Source organism: Panthera uncia (genome assembly GCF_023721935.1).
Source record: "Panthera uncia isolate 11264 chromosome B3 unlocalized genomic scaffold, Puncia_PCG_1.0 HiC_scaffold_1, whole genome shotgun sequence".
In the NCBI taxonomy this organism is placed as follows: Eukaryota; Metazoa; Chordata; class Mammalia; order Carnivora; family Felidae; genus Panthera; species Panthera uncia.
Window position 1 is genome coordinate 23273137 of NW_026057582.1, and position 18533 is coordinate 23291669.

The 18533-nt window shown below is 42.8% G+C and overlaps 1 protein-coding gene across 1 annotated transcript in view; it reads right to left on the reverse strand.

The window, feature by feature from the left end:
* NRXN3 (neurexin 3) overlaps window positions 1-18533 on the reverse strand; it is an 896926-nt gene that overhangs the window by 681870 nt on the left and 196523 nt on the right. Inside the window, exons 5-6 of the mRNA XM_049614079.1 lie at window positions 10243-10681; window positions 5407-5790 (exon numbers count right to left, since the gene is read on the reverse strand). Coding sequence (XP_049470036.1) covers window positions 5407-5790; window positions 10243-10681 — 823 coding nt within the window. The remainder of the gene's footprint in view (window positions 1-5406; window positions 5791-10242; window positions 10682-18533) is intronic.

Here is an 18533-nt window from a genome sequence, read left to right on the forward strand (position 1 = left end):
ATTTTCCCTCCCTCAGTGACCTTACAATCTGACCTCTCTCAGATATACAGGAAGGAAAGGTTGCTCAATGCAATGGAAAGTACAAGAGATTAAAAGTCAGGAATCATGAATTTCAACCATTCTACAGCTACTCCAAGTTAAAGTGATGTTAACCTCTCAGAGTTTCCAATTCCTCACCTACTGAAATAAAGATTAGGAACAGAAACATCAACAGCACCTGCCAACTCTATTTCTGAGGTCAAAATTTCCATGTGGCATCCAAATGACACATTCCAGTGTCATCTAAGGGTGGGAACTCACCCTTCCCAGGCAGAACACACTGCTGCTACTCCAGAGGCACACAGCAGCATTCAGAGAGCTGGCTGAAAGGGAAGTCCCTAGGCTGCAAGGGAGAGCAGCTGCTGTCTGCACTCTTTTCCTGTTGGAACAAGAGTCACTTAAGAAAACTCAAAATATCTGTATTCTTGGTTTTCAGCTGGTGTTTATATAAGATGAATGGAATCCCAGGAACCAGTGAGAAGAGCAGATTTACCCTCTCATCACATTCTCTTCGTTGTGCAAATTATTATTTTCAAAGGCATCCGATTTCCATGACTCCAGATAATATTTCTTTTTGTCAGACAGAAGCAGCTCCACATGGCTGGATATCTGTCATAGGATATGGCCTTATGGGTCAGAATATGCTGAGCTTAGCCAAGAAAGAGCACTAGCAAAATGGTGCAGTAATATCTTATTTACACACACACACACACACACAACCGTGATCCTTCATATCTATTCTAGGGGACCACCCACCTAAACAGAGCTGATTGATATAAGGAAAGACAGATAAACCAAACTGGGCCACTTTCCCTTTCTGGAAAATGTAAATGCTGGATAGAAAAATCCAGTACCTGGAGGCCAGGAGACATGAGTCACTTGAATCACAGTGCCTTAGGGTCCCTAGAGCTGTTCTGCTTCCTTTTTAAAAATGTAGTTAGTGAGATCTTCATTTGATCAATACCTCTCTAGGTAATCATGCAGTAAATCCTCTTCCTTGACTGTTAGCCATAGTAGATTCTGTAGCTTGCAACCAAGAGAACCTTACCAAGAAAGTATGAGTCTCTCCATTTTATAGATAAAGAAACTGAGACTTAGAAGAATTAAGAGAGAAGTTTTTTGTACATCACCTAGCTAGTAAGTGACAGAATCAGCACAGAAACCAGGTCTATGTGACTCCAAAATTCATGCCATTAACCACCAGACCACCCTGACTCTAAGTGCTGTTCTGTAGGTTACTTTTCTTGTCATGGGAATGGACTCATGCTGACTCCTACTTTCTCGCTTGCTAAATAAATGATGGCATATTTTCAGAAAAAGTCATCCAGGGAGGAAGACAGAATCTGCAGTGGCGTCATAAATTGAAGCTTGATGGTCCACAAAAAAAATCAAATCCATAATCTTGACTATGTACGCTTGGCTCCCACAGACTGAACTAAACAGTCTGGCCACACTGACAAGGAGAAGATGGCTTGGTTGTCTCACATCAGCTGATCATATCTTCCTAAGATAGACAAGCTGGAACGTTTCCTCTGTACAACAGGGCTTCACAGGAGGGCAGGTGGTCCTACAGTAGATTAGAGCATTTCAACCAAACTGACTGGCAAGAAGCAACCAAAACAGGGCTTTGCTTTCTAGGTCAGAGAGATAGGCGTCTCCCACATCACTATGAAAAACAAACCCAAATAGATACAGCTGAACAACTGGGAAGGGAAGATAGATCTACATCTTCGCAGAATAGTATCAGATCATCCTGACAAAATCTAAATACGACATCAAGCCAGTTGTTAAATGTCAAGATTTAGAGTTGCTATCTTCACAGGCAGTAGAAGCATTCTTATGAGGGTACAAGCAAGAGTCATCCATTTTTACTATAAGAGAAAGATACTCCTCAAAATTAACCTTAATCTCATATATTTATACATTTCCTAGGTTCCCTGCCTTATTCCCTTATCTTTGGAGGACAGCTTTGATCTGGGAGTTGCCCTATAGACTGATCTGTTTGCTCACTTTGCTTGATTCTTGGGCTATTTGGATCTAGTGTCTGACCCAGGCCATCCCCAGCTCTGTTCTTTTTCTACCAATTCTAGTATTCCACCTATGCTTTCTTCATTCTATATTAACAAATGCCTCTCTAACCCTACCATTCCTATTGTGGGACCAGTGATACCAAAGGACTGACTCCACAGCAAAATCCAAGTACAGAACACTCCAATTTGGGCCAGATAGGACACACTGCCTTAGAAATTGTCTCAGTCTCATCACATTTCCTACAAATGACCGATTCTAAGCTTCTGGTTAATGTTCAAAGAAAAATAGAGAGAAAATAGTAAACTGAGTTATGGGGTCATAGTGGGTGAGGCAGCATTCCTGGATCCAAAGGGGATGATGCTCCTTACATTAAAAATGTTGACAAGTTTTTGGTGTTTTTTTTTTCCTTCACCACTCTTCAGAAATGCCTACAGGGTCATAGGCAGAGAAAGACCATAGTTTTGCTAGAAATAGGAGACAAAAAGATCCAAGAAATCTTGAATCCTCTTTTCCCAATCATCACTCCCCTACATAGACATGGCCTCTCCCGTCCGTTTGCCCTACTGTTCCCCTATAGACATATGGCATAACATCTACCACATGTTAGGACATTTACTGCATTCCCCTTTGTTTCCCTGGAAGGACTATACACCCCTTCATCAACATCAGGGGCTATGTCAATGTCTTTGCATTTCCAGCATCTAATACAGTGCCTGGAATATGCTAGGGTTTCAATAAATGTCTACATCATGTATAAAAATGAATAAAAGATACTCAAAGTATCTCCACTGAGAAATCAGTTTCAATAAAGAAAAACAATGTCATTGGAAAACTCTATTTTCTCTGCTAGCAAGTAGAGTCCTACCATTTTTACACTCCACTGATTCACTCTGAACACGGTGTCAGGAACAATACAGGGCCAAAAAACAATTAGCAGGAGAACAAAACAATCGGTTGAACCGTCTGGGATTTGAGCGATGTATAGATCAAATGTCTTAAATTTGCTATGTTCCTTCTCATTTGGCTAGAATAGATGACTTGGCTGCACTGTACCAGGAATAATTGTCCCTCATATATCCCCAATCAGCTGCCTCTTAATGACTAGTCCAAAGTGACAACGTAAAAGGTGCAGTGACTTTCACCGTACTTGGCAAAACTTGGACCAACTCCCATTTATATACCCTTGGAATAGGTGAGCTCAGAGACACCTTGCACCGCTGGCTACAGGAAATCCTCCTGTCTTCAGCAGTCACAAGGTCCTTGAATTGGGAAGAGACCTGAGGGGAGAAGTGGATGTCTGAAGCGATCTTTGGTTCTTATACTACTTTCCATGGTGGTGGAAGATCTGTAACAATGTGGCTTGCACCAAAACTGTCTTACTCATCTCAGACGTCAAATGACCTTTCTATTGACCTAAACCAATACCAGGGTAGTCCAGCTTCCAAACAGATTTGGCAGAAAGTCTAGGAATTTGACAGACTGACCCGCCCCATACAGCTGCTTCCTCATCTTAGCTCAAATTCTGCTTGTTGTAGCTTTGAAAATTCAGTGACTGAATTTACATCCCCTAAGCTCCAAATAAGCTCTCTCTTCCTCCTTCACCCCAGTGCTCTGTGTCCTATTTTTGATCCAGCTGTAAAAAAGGTCTGCAGTTCTTTTGAAATACCCCTCATCTAATAATATAATTAACCTCACAAAAACCACGCCTTGAAAACATCTTTGTCTCATCATCCAGCCCCTGTTCCTGGATTGTTCCAGGATTCATCCTCATCATCAGACTTGTGATACTGGATAATTCTGGCCACCAGTAGTCTTGAGGGATGAGACCCTGCATGTCCCTCTCAAGAAAATCTTCTCTTCTCTGAATCTCCATATCCTCCCAGTCTGGTCCACAAATAGAATCCATGATGCTGGCCTGTATCATTTTATTACTCTTCTTGTATAGGTGTCTCAACTCCTCAGATAAATAAATGATAAACTTCTGAGAGCAGGAACGATGTCTGTTACAGATGCAGTATCCTTAAAGCCCTTGGATGCTTAAAGCTATGCCCTCAGCAAACACTTGATAACTACAGAAACTATCCTTTCATATAAAATAGAGTTTGACAACCTATGGACAGCCAGCTTGAGTCCATAAGCTTGGCATATAAAAGAATAAAACAAGCTGGAATTGGACACTGCTTAAAGACCAGAATCTCCGTGTCTTGATTCCGTTTCTTTTTACCTTCATCTCTACCCTTCACCCAAGCTGCAAAGTCAGTGTAGATGTAAGATGCTAAAGTGGTGAATGCAAAGGATTGCTCCCAGCACACTGGCCTGTTTGCTTCCTTCCTCTTCACCTTCACCTACCTCTTATGCCCTTCCTCCCACGTCATGCCACACTCTAGACCTTTCTGGACTTCGTTCAGTTCCTCAACTGTGCCATGGTTTCTTATCTCTGTCCCTTGGCACATTCTGTCTTTCTTGTCTAAGACACATGCCTTCCTCCAACCTCTTTGCAAAGCTAACTCCTAGTCATATTTCAAGTCTCAGATTGCGTATTTCTTCCTGGCATCAGCTTTCTATGAATCCCTACAGGATGGTGGCTCCCCCTGCAGAGGCCTCCCAAACTTTTATTTTCCCTTTAGTGATGTTTATAACAATAATGATGATGGTTACAATCACCAATACTTACTAAGTCACTGCCTGGGAAACTACTCGCTCACTTAATCATCACCATATATTGTGAGGTAGGTGCCTGATTATCCCTATTTTACAGATGAGGAAATCAAGTCTGAAAGATACCAGTTATCTTGATAAAGTTCACAACACCCCATAAGGGTCAGATTTCTCACCCAGTCTGGCTCCAGAGTTCATGTTCTTAACCAATACATCCTGCTGCCTCTTACATGTTTGTAGTTATTTCTTTAATGCCTAAATACTCCCGGAGGCAGCAACTCCATGAGAAAAGGCCTGGATCTACCTTCTTCTACAGTGTATTTTTAAAGCCTAGTCCAAGAACTAGCATGTAGAAAGCTCCGAAAAGCTAGATTGCTAGTGTATCCAGAAACCTAAAAGAGAAGTGTGTGCCCACTCTACATAGAAAATGTCTCATATTTAATTGAAAAAGGACCATGATCTTGGTAATACTTATTCTGAAGTTTCCCTTTCTGGGATCCAATCCTAGTTAAACAAATTCAATCATCCAGAATCAGAAAGGATATAATCTGGGAAGCAGCGAACAAAAGGAAATGCTTCTCTAAAACAAAGAAAGCATGGGTAGTTCCACCAAGGGACACAACTGCCATCCACCGCCCCCACTCGGACCCTGCATGCCACCCACGAGGGCCAACTCACCCCTTTCACAGGTCCTTCCCCAGTAGCCTGTGCCGGTGCAGTCGCAGATGAAGCGGTTCCAGCCGTCCTTGCACACAGCATTGTTCTTGCAGGGGTAGCTGTCACACTGCTTAGCGCTCATCCGTGAACAGGAGGACTTGACGCCCGCAGCGTTCTGCATCTCCGCCAGCTGCCGGATGTTCTTGCTGCGCCCGTCGATGAACAGGTCACGGATGCAGCCCACATAGCCGTAGTTGAGCATGGCAGTCCAGAGCTCGGTGGGGAGGATGAGGCCAGCACGGTTCTCTGGCAGCCCGCCCAGGTACATGTCCCCCTCCAGGTCCAGGATCTCACTCTCCCCGCTGGCAGTGAATGGCGTGCGCCTGCTGTTCACTGATATGGTACCTGGGATGGGAGGACAGAAACAGAGTGAGCTAACAGCCCTCTCGGCATCTCAGGTCAGGCTGCCAGTCAATGAGCCAAATGACAGAAGACCAGTAGGTGAGTTCAGAGACCAGTGTTGCCTGGTCAGGTGGGAACAATACAAGCAAGGGAGTCAAATGCTTCAAGACAGTAGAAAGGATAACGTAGGCCATTTGGTTCCAGTCTTTGCCACTAAGACAATCTCACTGACAGGAGGATTCAGGACCATCTCAGTCAACTAACACCTTACGTGGTATCTTGTCTCTACAGAGTCTTGGCTGAAAGGTCACATACCATACAGGTTGAGAGCAGCACGGCAGATGCCTCCGTTTAAACCCCAGCTCTACCATGTACTAGCTGTGTAACCCTGAAGAAGTGATCTCACCTCCGGAGGCCTTAACATCCTCATCTGTAAAATGGGAAAATAATCATCCCCACCTCACAGACTGGTGTAACAATTAAATGAGTTGATATATATAAAGTGCCCCTGTGTGTCTGGGACAGAGTAAGGACTCTGGAAGTACTTGAGTCTTTATCACCCGCTTGCCATCCGCAAAGGATGGAACCCTCCATGCACTGATACCCTCCACACTAGCATTAGCTACCAGCCCTGCCAGTGAATATCTGGAGCATTGCCTTTGAGAACTTTTACCTGGGACATGTTTGTTTATTCATTTAACAAATATGTATTGCCCACCTGTGTGTTTCTGGCATTCTTGTAGGCACAGAGATGAACTTGACAGGTATGTCTCTGTCCTTCTAGTGCATATAGTCCAGAGCAGAGGACAGAAGGTAAATACATCACTCAACAAACAAGAGAAATTAGGTAATGGTAGGTACTAGGAGGAGAGCAAAGTGGGCACTGGGGTAGCAGCCTATGGGGTCTAATTTAAAACGTATTGTGAGCGGGGTGCCTGGGTGGCTCAGTCGGGTGAGCGTCCGACTTCGGCTCAGGTCATGATCTCGCGGTCTGTGAGTTCGAGCCCCGCGTTGGGCTCTGTGCTGACAGCTCAAAGCCTGGAGCCTGCTTTGGATTCTGTGTCTCCCTCTCTCTCTGCCCCTCCCCTGCTCATGCTCTGCCTCTGTCAAAAATAAACAAACATTAAAAAACTTTTTTAGATAAAAAAAATAAAACGTATTGTCAGCGAAGGCCTCTCTGGCAGGTGATAGGTATGCTGAAACCACAATATTGAAATGGACCCAACCATACCAAGTCTAGGGGAAGAATATGCCAGGCAGGGGAAATGGTACCTGCAAAGGCCATGGGGTAAGCCAGAGTACGGCTAGGGTTGAAGGGCACAAGGGGTGAGCGGGAGATGAAATCAGAGAGGCAGACCAAACACAGTAGCAGGAGGGTCGGGGATCCATCAACGTGACTGTGGAAGGTACATACATACAGCCTGGCCCGGGAACTTGGACCTGGCATTCTGCTCCTAAGTGGCCTTCTGACCCCAGCCAGTCCCTGAGCCATTTTACAGCCCAGTTTCCTAAACTATACAATCAAGGTGATATCTAAACATGCCAGAAATGTAAAAACTTTAGTATTCTTAAAGTGCTTTATTGGTACCAGCATAAGTAGGCCGGCCATCCATCAGCTAGCCTTCACTTCTGTCTGAGTCTCAATCCCCTGGGCTACCAAGGGGAGAGTCTGAAGGGCCAAAAAGATCAAATAAGATCAAGAATGAGAAGTACACTCCAGGTTACAAAGCCAGCATAATAGGCCTCTGGGTGGGTTACACCAACAGCAACTTCCTCTACTCCATCCTAGAAGTTTTCTCCTGGAAAAATCGGATTTGTGTTTCTGGGTTTTGTTTGTTTGTTTTTAATCTTTTAGAAACCTATGGAACAATAATTACGTCCTGGCCACCATTTTAAGTACTGCATGTGCTTTTCTGGACTTGATCCTCAGAACAATCCAGCAAGGTAGGAGTTAATATGTACGTTCTTTCACAAATGAGGAAGTTGAGGTTTGCATCTCCTGTTCTCTTGCACTACTTGCTTTCTCTACCCTCCACAAGCCCACAGAGCTGCTTGATCCTGAACCTGGAGGAACAGTTATTGATAAACAAGGACAGCATCAGACCCAATTTAAATGCTGGAGCCATAAATACATCCTGAGGAAAATCCGTCCTCTGAGTGGGTGACCACAACTGTTTTGAATGCACATAATTCAGTTTCAAGAATCAGTCTCCTAACTGGGGAGTGATCATAATACTTTTCCCATGTCATTCTTCGGGATGAACAGGGAAGGAGGCACCACACTCGCAAATACAGATGTTTTCATAACTATTCATTTTGGAACAGGTTCATAACTAAAAACATACCAGAAAACACTCTCATGAAGAAATGAAGTTTAATAGATCATATTAAAATTTTATGTTATGCTGCTTTCATGGGACAATTATTTGTTTACTCAGTAAACTATTATAGGCTTTGATCAAATTTATCAGTATTGGCCAATTCTATGGCTCCCAGAAAAGAAATTCAAGGCTTCTGAAATCCAGATATATTTGTCAGATAGGTCCACTGATGGATCTAACAAAATAACTACATCACTGGAAAAGCAATTAGTGCTGGGAATAAACAGAAGTAAACATATGGCAAGCTTAGGTGTTCTCACCTGCCTGTGACACAGATAAGTAACCTTTAAGCTATGTCAGGTCTAGATTAACCAATCATGACACCCATCAACCACAGTAGAACTCCAGAGACCCAGAACACATAGTCCTGAAACCAAGAGAAGTGTTTCCCTTATAATTTTAATTTCTTTAAGTTTATTTATTTATTTCTTTTGAGAGACAGACAGACAGACAGCATGAGTGGGGGCAGGAGCAGAAAGAGAGGGAGACAGAGAATGCCAAGCAGGCTCCGCACTGTCGGCATGGAGCCCAACACAGGGCTCGGACTCACGAAACCATGAGATCACGACACCAGCCAAAACCAAGTCGGATGCTCAACCGACTGAGCCACCCAGGCACCCCTCCCTTATAATTTTAGGATAGTTTTTTTGCTCTGCCCCTGCTGACATTTTATGGATAAATTTAGAAAGAGAGAGAAAAAGATCTTCCCTCCAGAGAAATTAGGTTTTTTGTGTCTTTTTCTGTTAAAAAAGCACAAACTGTTCATTCTTACTCAACAAGCACATTTAATTTGAAGCCTCTTGGTTCTGATTAGATTTCAGACAATCAATAAAGCATCCTGCTGGGCACTAAACCATCCAGGGCTGCAATCTGCCACCTGTCTGCCCTCTGAACGGAACCCATCCAGCTCCTCCTAAGGGTAATATTGCTCATCTCTGTCATCTCTCTGGCTAGGGAATTATACAGAAAAGCTCATTCCTGGCTGCAGCCTTTTGAGGGAATCTATTGTTTTCTATTATTGGCCAAGTGTGCCTACAAAAAAATTCCCAGATGAAAGACTTTCTGTGTTTACAAGGAGGGAGAATCCTTAAAAATACAGCAAATATAGCCAAGACCCTTCCTGAGTATAATTCTCTAAATGGAGAATCAGGAAATAAGTGTGAAATCCAAATGCTCTAGTTACCACTCCGGGTGAAATGTCCTTTCTGGTGGCACAGAATGTGACCTTCATTGCCACATGGTCCATAGAAAGCTATGCAAACTGTTCAGGCATTCAAAAGCTCCAGACTCTCTATATGCGCGCGCACGTGTGTGTGTGTGTGTGTGTGTGTGTGTGTGTGTGTGTTTTCCCTCCCTCTCTTTGTTATAATTCCACAGTAGCTATGTACTGCCTGGGGCTAGCTTGTTTGATCTGCGGCTGCAGAAACAAACAAAGCCATTTAAACCAAATGTAAAAGGTTATGAAGAGGAAGGGAGAGTTAGTGAGGTCTGAGCAAAGAGTGAAATATAGGCTCTCACACCAAAGGAAGGGTTTAAATTGAACATGACTTCAGGAAAAATCAATTTGCTTTTTCCTTTCTTGTCTTAATTTCTCCCTGCAACATGACTCTTGCCAATTATTGAAGGGTGTATCGTTGCATAAACTCTCACAGAGTGAGGCTTATCCTACAGAGTAATCACATAATGCAGCATCTGTGATGTCACAATCGGTTTCCATGGTGATGAGAAAAAGGAGAAGAAAAGGGGGGGGGGGGGACATCACACCAGTGACATGACAGTCTCTTTGGTAGCAGTGGAAATGCTACTTGTAAAATCATCCTTGGCTCCAGGGTCTTGAAGCTCTCACAGAGACAGCTGTGTGGTGAGTGACAAGGGAGAGAGGAAGGGACGAGACAGATAACTTGTTCAGAAACATAATCTTACAGCAACCATTAAAGAGAACAGCAAGAGTCAACATGCATGCAAGCACAAACATAAAATAAAAATTGTAAAATACAAAAAATACAAAGCCATGAAACAGACTAAGATGCTGCAGTTTTCCTCTTTTTCGAGTCACAATCCCACCTTCTCCTACCTGATCTGCCATCTCGCTGAATGTCCACATGGTACCATTCCCCATCGTTGGCTTTCTTCTGAGTGGCCTTCACTTTGATGGTGCCTGAGCCCATGTCAAGCAGCAGGTAGAGGTTGCCATCGAGGAGTTCCACAGCAAAGAAGTCCACCTTGGTGTTCTTCTGGCTCCGAGCATCCTTCCTCTCTTGGGGCTTGCCGTGAGTGAAGAGGATCAGGCCGTTGGGCTCAGTGGTGCGGAAGTCAAAGGAGATGGAACCCATGCGTTTGGTGTTCCACTTGGGCAAACTGATGTACGCCTCTGGGGTCTCGAAGTTGATGGGGTCCAGCGTGGCCACATTCTCACACTTGAATACAACTTCCCCATAGATCTTCATCTTGGTGTCCCCAATCCGGGCCAGGCGAGACAGCTCCAGACGGATGTCATTATTCTTATAAACAACCTGTCAAAAGTCAAACAAGTGCCATATGAATCAATCTTGCAAACAGTTACCATCCACTGTTCACTGGGCACCTGGGTAAAAGGCCCAAGAAAAGACTTCAGGATACAATATGTCTCAAACAATATGAGAAACATGAGATACAGCATGTGAAAAAGCAACTGAAGAGACTTCTGGGATACACATAAGCCTTGAATAAGCCCCCACATTTCCATTTTATTACTTTTGTGTTGTCTCCTTCTGGTCAATTTTTTGTGATATCAGAAAGTTATATGATATAAGCTTGCAAGGAGAAATCGATAGAGTATGAGTTGCACAAATACTAATACTTAAATACAAAGATATTTGCTGAAGTGTAGTAAAAGGCCAGAAACAACCTGAATGGCCATCAATAACAACAGACTGGCACATCCTGATGATGGACAATTATGCAGTCCTTAAAAACAAGGTAGTTCTCTGGGACCTCTTGGGTGGCTCAGTCAGTTAAGTGTCCGACTCTTGATCTTGGCTCAGGTCATTATCTCATGGTCGTGGGCAAGCCTTACACTGATTCTCTCTCTCCTTCTGCCTTTTCCCCTCCTCTCTTTCTCAAAAATAAAAAAAAAATTAATAATAATAAACAAAAATCAAGGCAGTGCTCTGGTTTTGACATGGATGCTCTCCAAGAAATATTGTTAAGTGAAATTAGCAAGGAGCATAAAAGAGTGTGTACTACAGTATTGTGTTAAGAGTGTGTGTTTTTGATATGTGTTTATGCATATGGATATGCACACATATATGCGCACTATCATTGTGTTAAGTGTGTGTGTGTTCAATATAAAAACTATTATGCACTCATAAATGCATAAAACATCTTTGGAAGGAAACACAGAAAATTATAAAATTGTCACTGGTGAGTGGATCTGTCAGATTAATATTCAGGAATGGAGGGAGACTGACTTTTCACTGTACCATATTGCATCGTTTCATTTTTTTTCACCATGGAGATGTGTTAAGAGTTGGTGCGGAATGAAATCTGTGTTTTGTGCACATTTTGTACACCCTGTATACACACAATGGAGGGAGAATGAAACACCCTACAATATTAAAAAAAAAAAAAACTATTATGACTTTAAAAATCTGGTGTAATCCACGTAAAAGCAGGGATTAATGCTATTTCCCAAAATTAGAATTTCAAAGAGGTGTTGTTGTTACTGGAACTGAATTTTGATTGCAGTGCCCTGGGATGGGTCTTGGTCCTGTGATCTCTAAGTAACATCACATTTACCCAATAAACAAGAAAAAAAATTAAAGGGAAAGGGGCTAACATTGCAGTATTGATTATGGCAATCACGTTTATCCTATTCAAATTCTAAGTCAGGATCCGGATTTAGGCTAAAGTCCTACATCTACTACCTACAAGCTGTGTGACCTTGGCAAAGTTGTTGAACTTACCTGGGTCTCTTTTCTCCTCTGAAAATGGGAATACAGGGGTAAATTATTTTTCAAGGATGAAATGAGTCAGTACATACATGTAAAGCACTTAGAATGGCACAGAGTAGGAACATAAAAATCTCAGGTACTTTGGTGGTAGTTGTTGTAGCTGTAAATCAAATTTCATCCTTTCCACAGTCTAAAAAAGGTTGTAACATCATCTTCATTTTCAGTAAAAAATGGACTTAAGTACTAGAATAAGTCTTACAATTTATCTCAGTGATGAAAAGGTAATTAGATGGGTCATTCCAGTACATCATTTAATCTCTAACACCAGAACTGTTTCCCTTTTAATATACAACTAATGACAAAGAATTGAAAATGCCTCACATATTATATGACCTTGACAATGAGCATAGCCATAGTCAATAACGCTGCAAATAACAATGATACTAATATTTACTGAGCACCTACTGCCAGATACTATGTGAGGAGCTAAAGCCTACCATCCCATTAGATCCCAGTAACACCCATTTGAGATACCTACCATCATTCCCCTCTTTTTACAGATGGCAACAGATGTGGAAAGTAGTTAAGGAACCAGTTCACAGTCACAATAGCTGGTAACTGGCAGACCAGGACTTGAACCCAGGGAGTTGGGCTCTCACATCCATGTGTTTTGCCACCGTGGACACTCAGAGTGAGGTCCCACTAGCAGCACCTGTGAAGCTCATCTTTACCATTACATGGAAAATCATGCACATTCAGCTTCCTAATTCAAAAGCTGAATTTCTCATCTTAGCACTACTGCACTGACCATGTGAACAGGGGAAACACTGCAAGATCCTTAGGCTATCAATGACTGGAGTGAACCAGAAAAAGAAACAAAGTTTAATGACTGGCAGCTTCTCCTTTCTAACCCCACCTATTGCGCCTGGGCATGTGAGATCTGTCATAAACAAACTTTGGCTTTCTCTGCATTGGAGTAAATGCCTATGACTACAGCTCCTTGTTAAGATTAATTGTTAATATATAACAACAGCTCATCCTGTGATGGAGGGGGGAGGGGGAGACTGAGGCTTGGTTCCATTGAATAATAAATGGAAAAGGAACTCAGGCACCCCTACAGGAGGCAGACGAGAAAAAAGAAAAAAGCCTTTTAAAGGGATGCAGGGTACCATGAAGAGGGGCTCTTCTCTGGGAAAGTTACACAGCTGAGACTAAGACCCAAGGTGAATAACTAGAATCCAGGTTTCCAGAGAGACAGACAGGAGAATCAGGGCCACAAACTGGCCAATGATAACAAGACTTCTCTCAAAAGCTCTCTGAAGGTGAGCTCTCTACCTACTCCATGGCCTGGAAATTATTTGTCTATTTATATGGAGTTGCCTCACCTTTCTCACAGACAGCTGGATAACCTCTCTGAGTCCCATTTCCAAAGGTAGGAACCTCAAAACCTATTCTAGGAATGGCTCCCCTTTCCCTTCCAAGACTGTTATCAGGATTGAGGGGGATGTTATACATGGTACAATACAGAAAATTCTAAACTAGTGGATAAACCTAGGAAGAAATAATAGTATACCCTGGTCTCCAGTGGTGTTGGGGTACTGTTAGAAACTGACAGAGGTCTGAACTGAAGTTCTGCTGAGAAAAAAGGGACAGGAGGACAGGGGTCTTGTAGCCTTGTGGTCCTCAACTGAGAAGCTCCATGGCTGGCATCCTCGCCTTCCCTACCTGCCTGGTATAGGACCATGGCCAGGGCCACAGCCACACAAAAGTGTACCAGTGCCTCGGGTAGGGCATGGAGGTAAGAAACCCTGCTGGACCCCCTTACAAGGCAAATTAGTATCTGGTACAGTTTTCTCTGTGAAACCAGACTTGCAGCTAAAGGAAAGACCCCAACTGATGACTAAACTAGGAAGAAATGTGGCATCGAGTGACAGAGAGCAGCCTTAGCTGACAAGCTGCCCCAACGAAGAGCAATTAAAGACAAGTGGAAGTGGTTCCCCATGAGGGAAGATGTGACACAGCCAAAGAGAGACAGAGTCACAAACAATGACAAGCTGGTCTGACTACCCCACACGTGGGTTTGTAAAAATGGCCACGTGGACCACAATGCAGCTCATGCCTGGGAGGCCAGACAGTAAAATAGTTGAGGACAGAGTCTCAGAGTTGAGACACACTCTCTCAGAAAAGCTGTACTTCTATACCTCCACAATCTCCACAATCTCTGCTACAAAAGCACAAAGGAGCAGTATCAGGAGTAAGGCAAGACATGAAAGCAGGAACAATGTAACAAAAATGTAGCAAACTGCTCACAGTTTGCATCTTGTGAGCATCTGCTATGCGTCAGACAATAAGCAAGTGAAATAGGCAGCATTAGAGGGCGTAACTGGAACTCGAACCCAGATCTCTCTGACTGCACAAGATGGGACAATGCTCTAGGCGTGGCAGTTACTAGGCTCTCCTGTGGCCCATACTTACCCATAAAGCAAAAACCCCTTCATCAATCACAAAACCACACTCAACTCCGCCCAGAAGTGCAAAGCCCTTCACCCCTGGTAGATCCCACCCTTCCCCACTCAGGAGTCACTTCAGAGGCCTCTGTCTGAGCTCAAGTGTGAAGGCTTCTGCATCTTTGCTCACCACGTTTTCCACTCTGGCTGCTCTGACCCTGTTGATCCTGTCATTTGATAAACTCAGAATCCTCATACTGGCTACTAGTGATGTGGCTGCTTTCCTATTGCCCAAACCACCTGCCCTGATTGGAAAAGGAGTAACTCTTCAAACTTACATGATGTGTCTTTTACATTAAACTCTTCCATGGCACTTGAGTTATATGGCAGGTCCGTGAGAATAAATCTAAGGAGTAGAGACAGTCCCAGCTCACAGATGTACTTCTCTCTCTTGCATCTTTTCCTAGGCCACTCTATTCTCAGCTTCCTGAGAACATGCTTTCATGCCCTCTGCTGTATATGCCACAGCCCTCTGCACTCCAGCAAGGAAACTAGAAGGAATGAGGGAATGTGGGCATGTGCCCTGCAGTGCCCAGATGGCCTTTTGGTACTTTTTATCCTGTGCAGGAATAGGAGAGTATCACCTGGCCTTTGTTCTCTTGTTTTTAAAAAGCATCTTCAATCCTCTGTGGGTCTATATGTAGGACAATTTCTATAAAAATCACTAGGTCAGCTTATCAGACCATCATTTATAGGTCCATGACTTGATGCCTGAGCACCACTGCTCTGATCCAGGTCAGTGGATGATGTTTGAAATTCAGGATGCTAGGGGACATTCTCTGAAGTGTCTAGACTAAACAAAACAGAACGGTGAGAAGCCAGTGTCAGGGTGCCTTGATATGGAACAGTGTTGATTACACATCCCAGTAAAGCCTTTCAACTTTATACCTATGTGTGGAGCAGTGTACATAGGGCAAGCAAAAGACAAAGATGTATTTATCCCCCCACTGCATTTAATCCATTGACAATAGATAATAATAAAATGAGCTTTTTCTCTACGGCTTCCAGGATAGTGCTGCTTCTAGATAAACGTTCAGGCTAATCTTATTACTGGGTAACATTCCTACTCAGGGTAAAAACATAAAGAAGCAGCACTGTGAAAGAATCTTGCTTCCGGGGTTGCCACATCCTACCTTCTCTACCCTACTTCCCCTCTGTCCTTCAGGCAACTGATATCCCTGGTCTGCTGTGAATTCCTCTCCTATGAACAGACTGCTCCACTCATTTGTCACTCAAAACATGCAACCTCATAATCCTTAAATAAGCACAGGTCTTATCTCTTCAACAGACCTCAAACACCTATCAGCAAAAAAATATGCAACACACCTTTTAAAATTGCAAATAGCACCTGGTTGTACAGGTGCTTAATAAATGCTCATGTCTGCATTAAATTGTATGTTGGACTCAAGTGGCAACGCAGTGGTTCATATCATGGGTTTCGCAATCTCTCCGGCCAGGGTTGAGTCCTGATCCATCCATTGCGGCTATGGGACCTTGGATAAAATCATTAATATGTCTCTACCTCAGAGTCTTTCACTGTAGAAATGTGGATAACACGTCTCACTTCATAGTATTGTTAAAAAAACAAAAACAAAAACAAAGAAGATATCGTTGTATATAGAAATACTTGACACAGTTCCTGGAACTTCATAAGCACTCAACAAATGGTAGTTATCACTATTAATGTTGTCATTTTTCTGTGAAAAGCCAGAGCTAAATCAACAGACAGAAAAGCCTGGCATCAAGCCACTGGGAGAAAAGATTTCCTCTGAGGATAAGTTCTAAGGTGCCTGTCAGCTCAAGAGACAGGGATCAAACTAGTAACAGACTAGATTTAACTAATGCTAAAGTAAAAATAAAAATAAATATCTACATAATATATGTAATTGACTAATGTGGCATTTATATATATTACAAATGGTGGGCATTCCTTATTTCTCTCACTCTTCCTCCCTCTCTCTCTCTCCCCCCACTCTCTCCCTTTCTCTCTCTCTCTCTCTCTCTCTCTCTCACTCACACACACACACACACACACACACACACACAGAGCATATACATGCACAGATTTAAGATTCATTATCATTCACGTTTTCTATCAGAATGTACTACTGACCAAACCCCAACAGTGAAGTCCAAACACAAATGTGACAGCAGATGGTCCTCTGAGCGTCCAAAGTCAGAAGAGCCAGTATTTGGCATGGCCGGGGCCACATCTGCATCTATGGTCTTGCTAACAGGGGTCAGTGAACTAACTCTGCCTGCTGAGCTGGAACTGACATCAAACCTGAGGCCCAAAGCCCCAATTGCTACATACCATGGATGCCACCATTTTCATGCTTTATATTCTGTTAACAGCGGTGAAGATCCACCAAAGATAAAAACTAAGCACAAGAAATAGAAAATGGGAACTGAGTTTCAGACTTGCTAAGACAGTAGCAGAATGTCAACTGTAAATCAAATTTTTTTTAATGCTGAGTGATCCAACACTCTGTGGGTAAAAGAAAACATAGCTGCAAGCTGGATCTCATGAGGGACCACCAGTGTATATAATCTCTAATCCATGGTCCCGTTTGTAAGAAAGTGGCCAGGAAAAGATAAAAGGGACATAAGACAAGCTGGAGTGACAGGGAAAAAAAAAAAAAATCCAGGCAAACTGATGTTAAATCACCAAAGTCCTCAGTCCCTTCCTCATTTTGAAAACAGCATCCAGTCACCTGGACATATAGGCAATTCAACCAGAGAGAGAGAAAGCTGTGGGCCGGTTACTCTGCCCTCACAAATCAAAAAGCCATGGGTGTTTGCTAATAATGCAATTCATTACCACTTGTGATCAAGAATTAGACAAATATTTGTCCGATGGCTTTTTTGTGAAATGGAAGTAATTATATAGGTTGATGCGTGGTTACAGATGGAGACACTAAGAAGTTGAGAAAGATTTCTAACCCTTAACACAATCACAGGGAAAGTCTCAATTTTATTCAAGGAAGAGAGCTTTTGAGGACTTTATTCAGTTAAAAATGCTGATCAGGAACAGGCCACCATATGTTCAAGTATCCCATGAAAAAAAATTATTGCGAGAGGGAAGATTTGCTGATTCAGGCTTTATCATCCTCACAGCATGTACTAAGCTTCTACTAAATTAATGAAGGAAGAATTTGGCATAGACAGACTACAGACTTGACATAAATAAACCCAGGCAGAGATATAAGACATGAACTTGCATGTAATGGGCCAGAGCTCTGCAAGACATCGTCAATAGATAGTGACGGAAAAGTTTCTAGATGAACTAGAAAAGTTCGCCAGATGACCTTTTTAGCCACACCTGGATATCAAACCCTCCCATGTTCAAGAGCCATATTGGCAAGTATATGTCTCTGCCCTTCCTTCCTCACAGGTGACATTCATTGTTAATTGATGTCATTCTATTCTACCCCCTTTCCCATTCAACCTGACTGTAGTCTCAGAATTCTTCTCTAGGAAGTTACCACCAGTCACTGAGAAATATAACTTGAGATGAACCTATTCTCCATCCTTGTTATCCTCTAACATAAAGTCAACTGAATGTAAATTAACTAGCTACACTAAGATATTGGAAACAAAATCCATGTAAATGTGGTAAATAACCACTCTATTTTAGCTCTAGACCACAGGGCATACAAAGGAACATGAGGTGTGATCCCTGCCACTAACATGTTTAGAAAATGTTGGAAAATGCTTAGAGGGGAGATATATTTTATATCAGAATTGTAGTGAGACATATCTGTCACTCTAATTACTGAATGTGCAAGAGCCAGTGATCAGAAACTTAGATCGTTTTCCTCTTCCTGTTGCTTTCCAAGAACAGCACTGTTATGGTCCTCTAGACTGTAAGCTTCATAAACACAGAGGCTGTGTGTTTCTTATGTGGTAGTCAATGCATGCCCAGT